Raw genomic sequence first — 14,686 nt, forward strand, 5'->3', positions numbered from 1 at the left:
AAGGCCTCACCTTTTTAAAAGAGACCCGCTCTTCGAGGCTTATTATCCTTGCTAGATGCGCTAAATTTTATCTCGCTTAAAACGGCGCCAGCTAACCCAGAGTGAAGGGGAAAAATAAAAGCAATAAATTCCTTGCCCCCCTTGCTTGGCCAGCAACCCAAGTCCCGTGGGGGCGCGGCGGGCGGGGGCGGGGCGCCGCCTGCCCCGCCTTTAGGGGCGGGTCCCGCTGCCGCCGCCCGCCGCAGTCGGTGCCGCGGGGCTGCGCTCGGGCCGCCCGTGCCCGTGCCCGTGCCCGTGCCCGTCCCCGCCGCGCTCCCTCCGCGCCCCTGCCGAGCGGCCGCGGGCCGGCGCGCAGCGCAGCGCAGCTCCGGGTGAGCGCCGGCGGAGTGCGGGGCGGGGGCTGGGCTGCGGCGGTGCGGGGACTCCCATCCGCAAATTCCCGCCTCCATGGGCGGTACCGGCTGCCGAGTAGGGGCCACCAGTGCCCCGAGCCCCCGGTCGGTGCCTGCGCGGCTCTCCGCTCTTGGGGCTGGACCCGCTCCCCTTTCGGAGGTGGAAAAAGTTTGTGCGGCGTGGAGCGGAGCGCGGCGGAGCGGTGCGAACTTGGGCTGAGTTAGGCGAGGCTCTGCGGCATCTCCGCGGGGGCACGGGGACGAAGGCGGGGCGGCGGGGGGCTGCGCTGCGCTCCGTCGGGTCTGGGGTCCGCCGTGTCGGGAGCGGTCTGGCCGAGCTGTGCCGCGGAGTGCCAGGGCAGGGGACGGCAGGAGCGCTTCTCCTGTATCCCGTTCGCGTAATGGCCAAGGGAGCGCGGACACCGGCCCGTGGCCGCCGACTGTGCACGGCAGCGGTGGTGGTGCCGCTCCGGTGCCTTTCCTGCTAAATGTTTTTGTGGCAGTCCGTCGAGTGTTAACTCTAGGGTGGAAGATAAATATCTCTGCCGTGCTGCTGCATCTTGCGGATGAAGTATGTCTCTATGACATCTTAGTGTGGAAACTGTTTGAAAAAATCAGGAGAAATTGAGAATGACTTAACTTCTAGGGAGATAACTGCATGTAATAGCTGTAATCCTGTGTTTGGGAATACAAAGTCAGTTATTCTGCTGATTGACAGAATGTTCAGAATTTAGCTACTGCTACAAATGACTTGAATAAGAGATGTAACAAAGTATTTTTGGGCAGTAATTGTAAAGACTAACATTCAGTTTGATTCAGAAAGTATCTTACATTTTGTTTCATATAAAATACAACTAACTGTGAAAGACACATATGTAACTAACTTTTACATTACAAATCTTCAAATTCCTTAAGCAAAATACCTGCTATTATCTACAGATTTTTTTTTTCCTGTGTTAAAAGGGCTGTTAGTCAAGAAAGCTCATCTCTGGCATATATGAATTGTAATTCTTGCATAATTCCTTACCGTTTCATTTGTTTCAGGATCAACTCTTGTGTAAATTTAAACAATTTTCTTAAGTATTAGTAAGAGGAGCACTTTTAAAAGGTACCACATAGGTATTCTTAGTAACATCCTACATTTATTCCTGAATGCATGACATAAATCAAAACAGAATGAGGGGAGACTGGAAATTTTGTCTTGACTCATCCAAGACAGTGTCCTAGCTCTGATCAGAAGGAAACCAAGTTCTCTCTGTAAACCTGAGCTGATTTTACAGTGGAGCTAAAGAAACTCCCATTTCAATCCTGTTCCAGCATCAGAGTGTTCTACTTACACATCAATGACTGTTGCTCTGTGCATACGTAACATTTCAATTAATGCTGCCTCAGCTGTCTAAATGTCTGATGAGATGCTTGTTAGCACTTTGATTGCTTTTCCTGGCGCTATTGTCCCTGCATTTGGGATTTGGACATTACATGTTCATAGTGGAAAGTAATTACAGCAGGTAATAATCTGTGGTGTATCCATTAAAATAATAGTTTCCTCATTTTTGCACAACATCTGGGGACAGTTTTTACCTTCCACTAGGATTTTTTTTTTTTTTTTTTGGCAACTGAGGAGAGCAGTGGCTCAGATGCATATGAGAGACATAAAATGAGTATTGGTAAACTGTTATCCACAGGGTTACTGCATAAACAAACATATAATTGCTGTGTCCGGTGGGATGTGACAGAGGTTTATGTTACATATTCTGCTTCAGATTTTAAATGTAACCCAGTCTGTAAAATGCTTTCATAAGTTTCTAATCACTTCCTGTTTCACTAATGTCAATGTTTGTCCTTTTAAGACGAATGAAGAAAATACGTCCTGTGAAGAGTAAAAGTACTTGATTCTGGGAAGACTCTTACAGCACTTCTAACTTCAAAGCTGGAGAAAAGTATGAAGGAACAGTCTGTCTGACTCCCTCAGCGTCTCTCACAGAACACAAAATGGCTCTTCAGAAAAAAACTGTTGTTGGTGTCTTGGAGGAGTGGTGTTTGGCGGAACCGCTGTTCGGTTGCAGGTGGCACCAGAATGTCAGGAAAAAACTGAGACTGATACGAATTGTAGGGCTCCTTGTCAGTGTAGTGGCCATTAGTACTTTCTCACTTTCAATGAGTGCCTTTTTCAAGATGGAACCACATAGCATGGCGCTGGTCAGCAGCCTAGATAGCCAAAAGCTGGTGCATGGGCATCAAAGAACTCTCTTGGATTTCACAGAACAGAATGAAATTGGCACTCCAGATCCACACGCTTCTATGAAATATGAAGCTGGGCAAGACAATGACACAGGTGATCATGCGAAGGGAGAGTACCCTGAGGACCTTTTCTCTCTTGAGGAGAGAAGACAGGGAGCAGTGATCCTCCATATAATTGGAATGATTTACATGTTTATAGCCTTAGCCATAGTCTGTGATGAGTTCTTTGTTCCTTCCTTGACTGTCATCACTGAAAAACTGGCCATTTCTGATGATGTGGCAGGGGCAACCTTCATGGCTGCTGGTGGGTCAGCCCCAGAACTCTTCACTTCTTTGATAGGAGTGTTTATATCCCACAGCAACGTTGGCATTGGTACAATAGTGGGATCTGCCGTGTTCAATATCCTTTTTGTTATTGGAATGTGTGCTTTATTTTCTAAAGAGATCTTGAACCTTACTTGGTGGCCACTCTTTCGAGACATGTCCTTTTACATCATTGACTTGATCTTGCTAATCATCTTTTTTCTGGATAACTTCATAATGTGGTGGGAAAGCATAACACTCCTGACAGCATATTTTTTCTATGTGACGTTTATGAAGTTCAATGTCCAAGTAGAAGAATTGGTGAAGAAATTTTTAAACAGGAACAAGGTTGAGAAGGTAACAACAGATGCTGAAGGAAAGGTTGGTCAATTTTTAGTTTAATTTTATGTACTAATGTCCTTATAAGTGCTAAGTCCTTCTATAGCATAAGGGTTCTAATACAGTGCAGTAGTCAATATAGAAAAGTTCCATGTTTTGCTCAAATGTCTTTTTGTTTAATCAAACTGATATTATTGAAAATAAAAAAACAAGCAGCCTTCTAGTAAATCAATAGCTTTTAACTCCAGAATTATCCTGATCACATAGAAAGCAAGAATTAAACTGACAGCAAAAAGACATAAACCTTTACTCAGCATTTTGGCACATTGATTAGGTCCGAGCTATTTTTTCCCTAAGCTTTTGGATTAAGCAGTGACAATATCTGGGGAGGATCTTGTGACAAAATTTGGCTTTCTAAAGACTTTCAATGCACTTTTTTCCTCAGAGAGGGTGCAAATAATTCAGAACAGTATACAAAGTTATTTTTTATGCATGCTTTTCATCTACTGATGATGATAATGCAATATTAACTTCCTGTTGTAATTAGTGGCACTTTCATGAATAAAACTCGTGAAAAGAGTGACCACAGTGGCAAAAGTCATAGGTTCTCTGTTTAAGGAGGATGGTTTCCCATATGCTATTTTCAACTGTGTAAACAATTTTTGTCCACAAGTAGATAATGAAATTAATGCATGGAATGCTTGTTGAGTTTTCAGCAATTACAATAATCTTTTAAATAGCTTTCTTCTTAAAGCAAGCAATATTTAAGGGACCTCTGAAGCTGAGCTGCTTAATACTTATGCATGTAGCAATATGTTGGTTGGAATGTCTGGTTTTATATAATTTTGGGTATATTCATCAGGTAAGGTTTTATAATGCAGTAATTATTCAAATTATCAGGGACCTAGCTGCTCACTGTTCTTTTGTTTAGCAGTCATATATAAAGTGGTTCAGAAGAGGCACAATCCTGTGCACAATATAAGTGCACAGGCACATAAACAGGAGGAGAGAGACATACCAGAGCTGGATATTTTAAAAGTTGTGACAGACACATTCAGTTTTAGGGCAAGCCACAAACCACCAAAATTAAAGCCCCAAAAAGTCTCATTTTTTCCCTTGTATTCTCTAACCAGGTTTAACAGCTGTACACTTACTTGTAACTTTATCTTTTCCTTTTTTTACTCCAAAATCATCATGCTTATCTTCACCTTTCTCAAAATGCATTATTGGGATTTTATAAGTAAATGAAAAGAAGGGTCAACACCAACAAAATACTTACCTTAATTAGCAAGGGGCTTCTATAACTACATTATAGTTGGTTTCTAAATAATCTAAGAGTTCGTAGTGCTCTGTAAATCCTTTGACAGTTAGTGCTAAAAATATGTCATGATCGAAAGACTCTGGTATATGTAGCAAACACATTCATCTGTCCAAAACTGGACAGAAAATATAAATCAGTAATTGGTCTGAAGCAATTATCAATATGAAAAGCAACTGCCTTGTGTTGTCCAGGCTACAAGGTAAGGGAGAGTAGCTGTGTATCAAAGTATTTAATTATTTTTCACTGAACAGAAGAATAAATCATTTGCGAGCCGTATTGAACATTAGTTATATTTGAAGTACTCTAGATGGCCTTGATTTTAAAAGGATACCTTTAGAACCACTCATTTATTGTTTAACATTTTAATTACTTAGAATTTGTTTATAATACAGGTACACAGATTTCAGATGGGGTGAAAAAAAATCAAAAATTGGCTACTGTTCCTAAAAACACAAGCTTTGCATGATATGTTTCATGAAAATAATTTTCCTGAATTAAATTTAATTAAAGTGATAAAATAATGTATTCATAAATCTTTGAGGAGTGAAGAAAGATGAAAGGTGTTCTAATTTTGTTGCAGTTTAGCAAATACGTATTTTCTGCTTCCCGGGGAAAATGGCTTCTCAAGGTGTCAGACCATGTTTTTACTCTGTGAGCTATGCTGTAAAGGCATATTTTTTAATATTCCACTTACACTTTGAAATGATAAGTCATTATGAATTATTTTATTCTTCAGTTGAACAGCATTAAGCAGGATGAATGAAATTATTTTCTTATAGCAAGGATGTCACAGATTATGTTCATTGGATAAAATCTCAGTGAAGTTCTCTCTTACTTTACTTGCTATTATTAGATTGCTTTTTAAATTAAAAAATAGCAAAAAAACCCAAACCCCAAAACTATTACATGTAGTCCTAAGCCTGATAGAGATGCTTAGGACTTGAAGTTATTGTCTAAAGCAAAGAATAAAGTGCTTTTATAGTCTGAGGTTTGGTGCCTTGTAGTGAATGCAATGCATATGGATGTTTATTTCCTAAACACTGAGGTTTATAAGTATCACAGAAGTGATAGACTTGGCTTTTGGTGGCAAAAAATATTTCATTCCTACAGTGTTAACTGTTAGCCTAGATTGCTCCCACTCATCAAGAGTGTGTATGTACAATTGTATGTATCAAATTAGTATACTGAACACAGAATTTGCAATCTCAGTTGTTTCTGATGGAAACTTTCTCACTCTCTTTTCCCCCACTGAGCCAGAGAATTGCTAGGCAGCTATCTGGAACTGGGTGTGTTAAAGTCTCTTGAAAAATTTTAATTTTAGGACAGTAGAGAAAATTCTCTTTTCCTCTAACCAAAACTCCCTCTGCCTATCTGTTGTTGATTCTGCTGCTGCCAAACTGGCAAGAATTCTGCTAAAAAGCATGTGTGTCGTATTTACCTTTAAGGCTGATGTAATCTGAAAGCAGCTCAACAAATTTGAGAAGTCTAAATAAGGCATCATAAAGCTGGATAGTGAAGGGTTAGGTGGCTTATTAGCAAACGAGTACCAAAGAGTAGAAAACTGATCAGATGAGAAACCTCTTGAGATACTAAAATGTGTTTTAATGTTCATTTCCATACTTCTTTTCTCAGTTGTCTTGAGAGGTTGAAGAAAGTTTTACATTCTTAAGGACAATATTTCCTGTGAGGAAAGGCTTTAGATATGAATTGATTTTTTTGTCTAGCTTTCATTTGCTCTAGGTGTATTCATCAGGTTGCTAGAATGCATGTGTATCTCTAGATGCCTTTTAGATTTCTATCACCAAACTTAAAAATTAAAGTACATCTTTTTGTACTAGAAGACTGTGACTATTTGAACTTCTGATCTTATTTTCTTTAGTGTGTTGGTCGCTTGTACAAATGTGAATGCAGACAGAGTACTCTATATGAATTTTATTGTGCTCACTATTTTCCTTCACATGTTTTCAAATATATGTAGTCTCAATTATTAAAGTGTCAGGTTGAGAAAATCTGGTAGCTTTGGTTTTCGGAACAATTTTGTGGCACTGGTGAGAACAGACTACAAACCTTTTTGCATTTAGAGTTCATAGGGCTCATTGGCAAGGCTCTATTTGAACTGTGGATGTCTGTGCCTCATGCCACCCCCTAGGAAGCCTGATGGCAGTCTGATACTGATGAACTCCAGAGATCACTGTGAAAAAGATGAAAAAAAAAAGAGGATAGATGAAAAAGCAAGACAGGATTAAAAGACAAGATAAAAACCAGATGGCTGAGTTCTACAGAGTAGGATGGCGTATGGAATATGCAGATCAAGATGTGTCCCTAACAAGTCACACTGAATGGGCCCTACAGTAGTAAGAGCCATCCCACTGCTGGATATCCCCAGAAGTCCCTTCCAGCTTAACCTATTCTATGGTATGATTTTCAGATTTTATGTAGCTATCCTGTGAAGAACAGATAGGTAAGGGCTGAGGTGGAATCAGCTGAACAAGGATATTTAAAAACATAAGCCTGAAATTGATTATAATAGGCAGGAAGAGGAAAACAGAAGAAGCTGATGGACAAACATCTTAAAAATAAGACTTTTTAAAATTTTCTGCTAAGATTTCAGTCTATTCTTCATCATCTGTGTTGGTGAAGATATGTTGAATGTATTAAATCACATTAAAACATCATGTGGAACTACATTTCAGTTTTAAGTACTTTTTTTTCCTTTAATGTAGCATGAAAATCATTGCAGAAATGCTTGAATCTGATTGTTCAGTAAATAATTCAAAACAGTTCTGTTTGGCAACTAGGAGAACAGAATGTGGGTGGTGCAGGGATATTGTGCAATGACATCTGTTTCACTGACAGTACCATTTTAGATGAATAGCTTATGGTATATACAAGACAGTTGCAGTTTTTCTACATTTACAGAGAGCTGCATTTGGAAAATGAGCTATTTTTACCAACACAGTGTAACTATTATTTTATTGCCAATTTTGTTGTCTTAAGAAACTTGAATAGCTTATGTGTAATACTTAAAGATCCACAATGATCTCAAGTGTTGCCACAGTGTACTTAATGACAGTATTTGCATTCTAAAGGAAAGTAAGAGTATTTTAGGTACTTCTCTGCTTGGTGGTTGTATTAGCACTGCACACGTACATTCACTATTATAATGTCTGATCTAGTATGTGTTAAGGTAAAACACAAATAACCTGCATGCATACAAGAAAAACTGAAACTTCCTTTTTCAGGACTTCTTCATTTTGAATCCACAGACCTAGTAACTGTAACTCTATCCATAGAATAACTTTCTTTTCTTTCTTTGTTTTCACTACCAATATTTTTTTTTCTCATAGCTTTCATTGTTCATAGTGTTTCACTGTTCTTAGGAAGATTTGAATTTTATTCTAGAGACATTTCTCAGTCGGTCTACTTGTGCAAGCATGTGTGTGAATACAGAGCTATGAGTATCTGGATCTTGCAAGATAGGTGCATTGTTTTAAGTACATGTTTGAAACAAAAGCCTCAGCACTGACATTGAACCATCTCTTGTTTAGATCGATGTCTGGTTTTGTGTCATGTTTTATCTGCTTTTATTCTCTCAGAAAACTTTCAATCTACTCCTGTTTTAATTTAATGTTACTCCAGTAGCAGTAACTATGAGTTAATTTGCCTTGAGTTTTTAGCATTGTTGTTTCAATTTAGGACTATTAACTAACATAAGCATAGGCTGATACTTTTTATCTGGAACCATTAGTATGGTGAAATGGATACTATTCTCAGTTTCTTTTAACACTTCTTAGTAATTTATTGACCACAAATCAATGATTATAGTTTTCACCCCAGGAGTCTCTTGGTTTTTTATGTATGTACTTTGGTAATGAGCAAAAAGTGACAGCATGCAAATGTAGCGTAGATTAAATGCTCTTAACGCATGGCCATCCACTTAGATGCCACCCTTGTTAAGTATGATGGGAAAAAGAAGTCTAGAACAGTGCCACCATTAATTAATAGCAGGGGGACAAAATATCCATCAGTATATTTAAAAATAAAAAGCATATGTAATTAAAAAGAAGTCAAATGATACATCTTAGAAGCTGTTTCGGCAAATGTTCACCATGCTGTGTTTCAGAACTCTAGACATGGTTAAATTTGTTGTACCAGAAGCTGGACAAAGAGAGGAAATCAGGAGACTTTATAAAAGTTTTTCCCTCCATTATCTCAGTTTTGGATACTTTATTCCAGACCCTTCACAGAATGTGAGAGCTATGGGAGACTGTAGGTGGAATGTCACCCCAAATCGGTATACCAGACCTCAGAATCAACCAGTTTTGGGGTGCTTAATCTCTAGAGGAGCTTTACTTTAAAATCAAAAAGAGGTTCAGAATCTGTTTCTTGCTTAGAGGCTTTTTCAGAAATGCCAGACATAGGTGCAGCATTATGGTACTGCTTTTCTGTCTGACCCATATTCCTCTACTTTCCCCTCCAAAATACTTCTCCAAATTTACCTCTCAGATAAATATTTAACAAAATCCAAAGGCTTTTACAAAGTCTTGAGATTTTGGGGATGGAAGTGCTCAACTTTTATGAAATTACATGCAGATCTCCCACATTCATGGCCCATTTTAAGTTGATGCTGCATTCCTCATGTAGAATTTTTGAGAGGCAGGGCACAGCTGACTCCCCTACTTTTCTGGTCTTGTTTTAAAAGGCAGTAGTGACCACTTCACAATGAACGTTTTAGACTGGGGATGTGGAATGTGAGTTGTGGAAGCTGCCCTAGGGCAGTGCTTGTTGCAGTGTTGAGGGAGCCACATTTGGAGTGTGTGATGCTCTGAGCACCGCTGACTTCAGAGTGACCTTGGCCTTTCTGAGTGGTGACATTCCCCAGGCAGCCAGCACTACACTGCCAGGGCCACAGGCCAAAAAATTAGGTTTGATGAAGTGCTTTTTTCCTGCTAATGATCTGTGGGTTTTTTGGTTTTATTAGCAGGAGTCAGTTCCCCACTGCTAGCTGTAGAGGTGTGAAAAGAGGCTCTAGTGTGTACTTTCTCCTCTGATTTTTTTTCCCCAAGAATTCATGGATTTTGCTTTTGTAACTAAGGAATAAGATTATAACAAATTTGAATTTTTTAGTGGTAAGGGGTAGTATGTTCACAACAAAGAGAGCCCTGCAACAAAAGTGATAAAGGAGTGGAGATCAGGAAAGTTCTTAAAGTATGGCCCATGCTTCTCTTGAAAAGATCTGTGTGGGATGAATGAGTATTAAAAGTGTTTTATACATGGCATATAGAACAGATGGGAAGATGTATCAGAGATGAGTGTAAATGAACAGCTGTAAAACCTGTAACTCTTAAGGCATTCTATCTAACAACCTCTTTTTTACTGTTTATAAAATAAACTTCAATATAAAAAATAAGACTTCCTTATTTCTCCCCAGACATGCACCAAGTTTTGTCTAACCTGCAAATGGTGACTAGTGTGATGTTAATAATTCTGTAGATTAAATGGTGTTTCCTTCACCTTGGCCTAGATCAGCCATGTTCTGTTGGTTTTCAGCCAGCTTTTATTTAAACATCACTTTTTATTATTTTCCTTAATGGCTGCTTCCATTAATCTTTGCAGCTGTACTCGTGCTATTGGCACAAACCAGAGATTAAAATGCTTTCTTGGCACTGACAAGTTTTCTAGAAACTACAAAGACAAGATTGACCAAATACTGGGTGATTATAATTAATTTATAGTGCACAGATATGTATGAGATATAGGTGGCTTAGAAAAAGAAAGGTGACTGGTTTTGTGTTTGTTTTTTTTTAGTTCAAAACTGCTCATTAAGTACTCCTGAAAATCACTGTCTTCCTTTATCAGTGGAAACAAAATACCTTAATAATACTTAGCTGTCCATTTCAAAATGCTGGAAATTTGGTCTCTCAAGAAGAATGCCTTACAGAATGCTCCTGAAACTTTTTTGTTCTGAGACAGGCACATATTTTTTTTACTATTTTTAATTTTCCTGCCACAGTAATGGGATGGTAACCTGGTCTCCCCTAGACTAGGTGCTTGGATAACTGTAGGAAATCACAGTTTCCTTCCTCAGTGGAAAGCAACTCGTCATGGGAAAAAGATAAATGTGATTCACAGTACCTGATAAGTAGAATATGATTTGTCATGTATACAGCTTTATGTATACGGTTAGCATACCATCAGTCTTTTCCTCCTCACCCAAGCTGTCATTGAGTTGCTGATTATTTATTAAACATAGATGTCCAAGAGGTGATTTAAAGAAGTAGTTTATTTCTCTGTATGAACTTGCAATAGATCTTCGCAAGTGTCATCAATGAAATATCTGGTAGAAGGCAGCACCTTTTCGTATTACAGGACCTAAGTCAAAGCAGTACTGTTGATACTCTATTTTGGTTTTGGGGAAAATAGTCAGCTCAGATGGTTTGGATTTACTTTGCTCTTGTTGTAAATTTGTGTATTTGAAATTCTTGCAGTTGTATTGTTAAGTGCAGGTCAGTGTCAGAGGCAAACTAAAAATCCTAAGTTAGAGCAGACTTAGGGCATACTTTTGGCAAAAAAATTGCATCTGACAGATTATATATTGTAGTACGTTACCACATTTTGTTATTTTGCAGGCAATACCTGTATCTTTGAGGAAACTAGTTATTTGCTCTCATTGGTGGTTTGTTCATTTACCTGTGTTCTGATCTGAAAAAAGGAAATGAAAAAAAATGCTGTGTTGGAATAGCCGCCACTGCCTTGCTGGCAAGAGAAGTGGGCCTCAGGGTGGGGGAGAGCAATGAGAATTCAGTGTGTTGATCATGTATTTGTTTCTACAGCAGGTGGAGGTTTCAGAGCTCACGTTGCCACTGAAGCAGCTTTATCTAGTGGTAAAGTACTGCCCTGCCCTAACCACTCACTCACTTTGGGTGATTTTGCCATACCTGTCAGGTACAATTTCATCAGGGCAGCTCAAAGAGCAATTACTGTGAAGTTACTGTGTTTTGCACTATTCCATAACCATTCCCTTGTCGTCCATATTGTGATTTACATGAACAGCCATAAATAGCTGTGATCTTGGATGACTTCCTTTAAGGTGAGTGTGTGAAAACAGGCTTAAAGGTGTGTCTGTGCAATGATATTAAAATTGCTATGAAGTCCTACTCTTAAGGGAATAACAGATTGGTGCAAAATGGTTTCCTGTATGAGGAAGAATAAAGGTAGCAGGGAATTTGTACTACAAACTATGCTGACAAATTAATAAAAAATTTTCCTCGGGAATTAATCCTGCTTTATCACCTCTTAACTGCTTAATGCTGCGAGTCTAGTCTGAAGTCAGCAGTAATACCAGTGACATTTATTGCATAACCAGCTAGTGTAAACTCTTCACCCTCTCACATTGCTGTAAAACAGCTCTAGCTGATATAGATCACTGAGGAAAAGGCACGTCTGCAGTCACAGCCTGTGTTTGGTGACCTTCAGGGCATCATTTGAGCCCTGTCTAGTTATGTAGACTTTTGCCCAAGGAAGAAGTTTGAAGTTTGCCGGGTTTGTAACATTAGAGGATTAGCACCTCTTTTGGGATTAATCAGATGTTAATTTTGTTGTTTGTTTGTGCTGCAAGCTTTTATCAAATTACTAATTAAAGTCCTTCTATTGCTACCAGCACAATAACAAAGTTATCATTTAACTAAAATTTATGGCAATCAAATGTTTTTGTGGAAAACCCCCAGATTTAGAACTCCAAAAATTTCTTTGTCCAGGAGTTGTTTGAAATAATTCATATTAGTTACTTATGGATTTTTAAAGTCAACTGAAATAATTTGAAAGCATCATGCTGTCTCACAGCTAATTTTGTTTCCATATATTTTTATTTAAATATTTCTGGTTTTCTACTTTATTCCTAGTATTAATTGTATTTATTTACTACAGTTTCTTTTCATTTAGAATGTTTCTAGGTAGAAGCATATTCTGTTTGAAATCTTCATCTTGGCTGGATTTTTAAATGCTGCAGTGATATAAATATTATTAAATACTCTGCAAAGTCTGAGCTAAGAAGTGGTTAGTGTTTCCTCTTTATATTGCAAGTCCTTTAAAGCTGTTAAGTTGTCCAGATCTGAGTTAATTTTTTGGAAGCAGATACAGCAATGCTAGTTTCTCTCCAGAAGTCACAGGCAGAATACCCGAGTCTCCTCTCAAAACCCTTGGCAAAATTCCTTTGAAATTTAGTCAGAGAATGATCCTGGGACTATATTGCAGAGGAATATCGTTGTTGTTTTTTGTGTTCCATTTCTGAAATAAAATCACTACTTGCTGCTGCTCTGAACCCTACTCTGGACATTATAACGAAGTGATTTTGTAGCCTTTTGATTGCCTCATTGTCAGTGTGTACTGGAGCCATCTCCTGTTCGTGTGTGTGCGGGCACACCTGCATGTACGTGTGCATGTGTGGGCGTGCATGTGTGCATGCGTGTGTGCACACACTGTCAGTCTGAAAGGCGCCACACAGGAGGTGAACCAGAAATGGTGCTGCTCTCTAGGATGGTCATTCGCCTGCTTCCTGCACCATCTCACCTGCCTTCTGCCTAGCAACCCTTTTCCGTAGGACTCACTCAAATATTTAGAGTTTGTGAGCAGCATGTTCCTCATAGGATTTTTCCAGGTTACTTATTCAGAGAAAAATGTCTGTGTTTTCTTAAATATGTTCCAAGCAACAAATAACAATCCTGCCTGAGGCCGAGCACACTATGGACATATTTTACTGTACCTAATGTATCACATTAATGATTCTTTATCCTGTACCTCTGCAGAGATAGAAACAGGAGGTCTACATCACTGTACTGGAGTGATTTCTTGCTTTACAGTGAGGTATTCATGATTTGATTCTATCATGGGAATGGCCTATGGTGCTATTCTTTGCTGCATGACATTTCGTGCAGAGAAAAGGCATTTCTTATTCAGGTGAAAGGCCAACAGCTGTAATTACAGTAACTAAAATTTGTTACATAAGTAAGAAATTGTGCACAAAGTTGGGGTAAGGATCTATTACTTTCTTCATTTAAAGTTGCCTGTAAAGTGTAAGTCCTTTTAAGCAAGGTAATAGAAATGTTTCTGCACTCATTCCTTAATTATCTCTTGCAATATGTTTGCAAATATATTAGTAATCATTTACAAATATAAATCTTAATAATCAGTATTTTCAAATAGATCAGTATTGAAATTACTTACCAAACTGTTTGGATAACTTCCTGTGTCCATTTTGTCCTTGCAAGAAACACCATAAGTGTTTCCATTAAGTATAGTGTTTGTATATTTAGCATTAACAAAAAAAACCCCACCAAACCCAAAACAAAACATGCAGCCTCTTCTTTTTAGGGCTGTGGGAAATAAATGTTGATTTATAATCTCATACATAGACATGTGTGAAGAAATGCAGACTCTCATCTTAAAATAACAGCAATAGGCTTAGTAACAGGCTGGAATGAATTGCTAACTCATGCCTTAGCTTTGGATTTAAGGGTCAAGATGTGGTTCTCTCATTTAATTGTCTTAGAAACCTGTGGTTTTCAAGCATCATAGAACATTGTACAGTGTGCTGTAGGAAAGTTTTATTTCTGGTTGCTTGATTAGATTACAGTATGCAAGAAAAAAAAAAGATCAGCGTATTGATGGCAAAATGGTCTTGAGGCAAAGCAAGAGCATGGTGGCATCTGGGAAAGTGGTGGTCAGGCCTGGTGGAAAGAAATCAGATAGCATACACGAGGCTCTCATTTTGTATCATGCTGGTTTTCAAGGATCTTGATAAGCATATCCTCTTTGCCAAAGCTTTAAATGTTAGTACATTTTCTGCTTAAGAATTCTTCCCATCATTATCATTATTGCCCGTCCTTAAAATGTAAGGAAGGATAGTAGGGAAAAAAGTCAAATGGAGCTTGAATAAATCCTATATGTGCTGATTTTTATAATTTCTACAATTATTTTTTCTTCTTTTGTGAGGGAAAGGGCTAAACTCAATGAAAGGTATCTTTGAAATTGATGACAAGTTTTCCTGTTGATTTTGATGAAAGTGAAATAAGCTCAAAAGTCAGGACATTGA

At 38.6% G+C, this 14,686-nt stretch overlaps 1 protein-coding gene across 5 annotated transcripts in view; it reads left to right on the forward strand.

Moving 5' to 3' along the window:
* Positions 1 to 219: 219 nt before the first annotated feature.
* Positions 220 to 14,686, forward strand: part of SLC24A2 (solute carrier family 24 member 2) — a 113,902-nt gene continuing 99,435 nt past the window's right edge. For 2 of the 5 annotated variants that reach the window (XM_071424930.1, XM_071424934.1), the window contains exons 1-2: positions 456 to 595; positions 2,243 to 3,317. In XM_071424930.1, coding sequence (XP_071281031.1) covers positions 2,385 to 3,317 — 933 coding nt within the window. In that variant the 5' untranslated portion in view covers positions 456 to 595; positions 2,243 to 2,384. Of the gene's footprint in view, positions 372 to 455; positions 613 to 2,242; positions 3,318 to 14,686 lie in introns of those variants that run through there. The other 3 variants (XM_071424931.1, XM_071424932.1, XM_071424933.1) reach the window with 3 other exon arrangements.

Source organism: Agelaius tricolor, unplaced genomic scaffold, assembly GCF_023055355.1.
Source record: "Agelaius tricolor isolate 1412-34295 unplaced genomic scaffold, bAgeTri1.0.p SCAF_4, whole genome shotgun sequence".
Classification (NCBI taxonomy): domain Eukaryota; kingdom Metazoa; phylum Chordata; class Aves; order Passeriformes; family Icteridae; genus Agelaius; species Agelaius tricolor.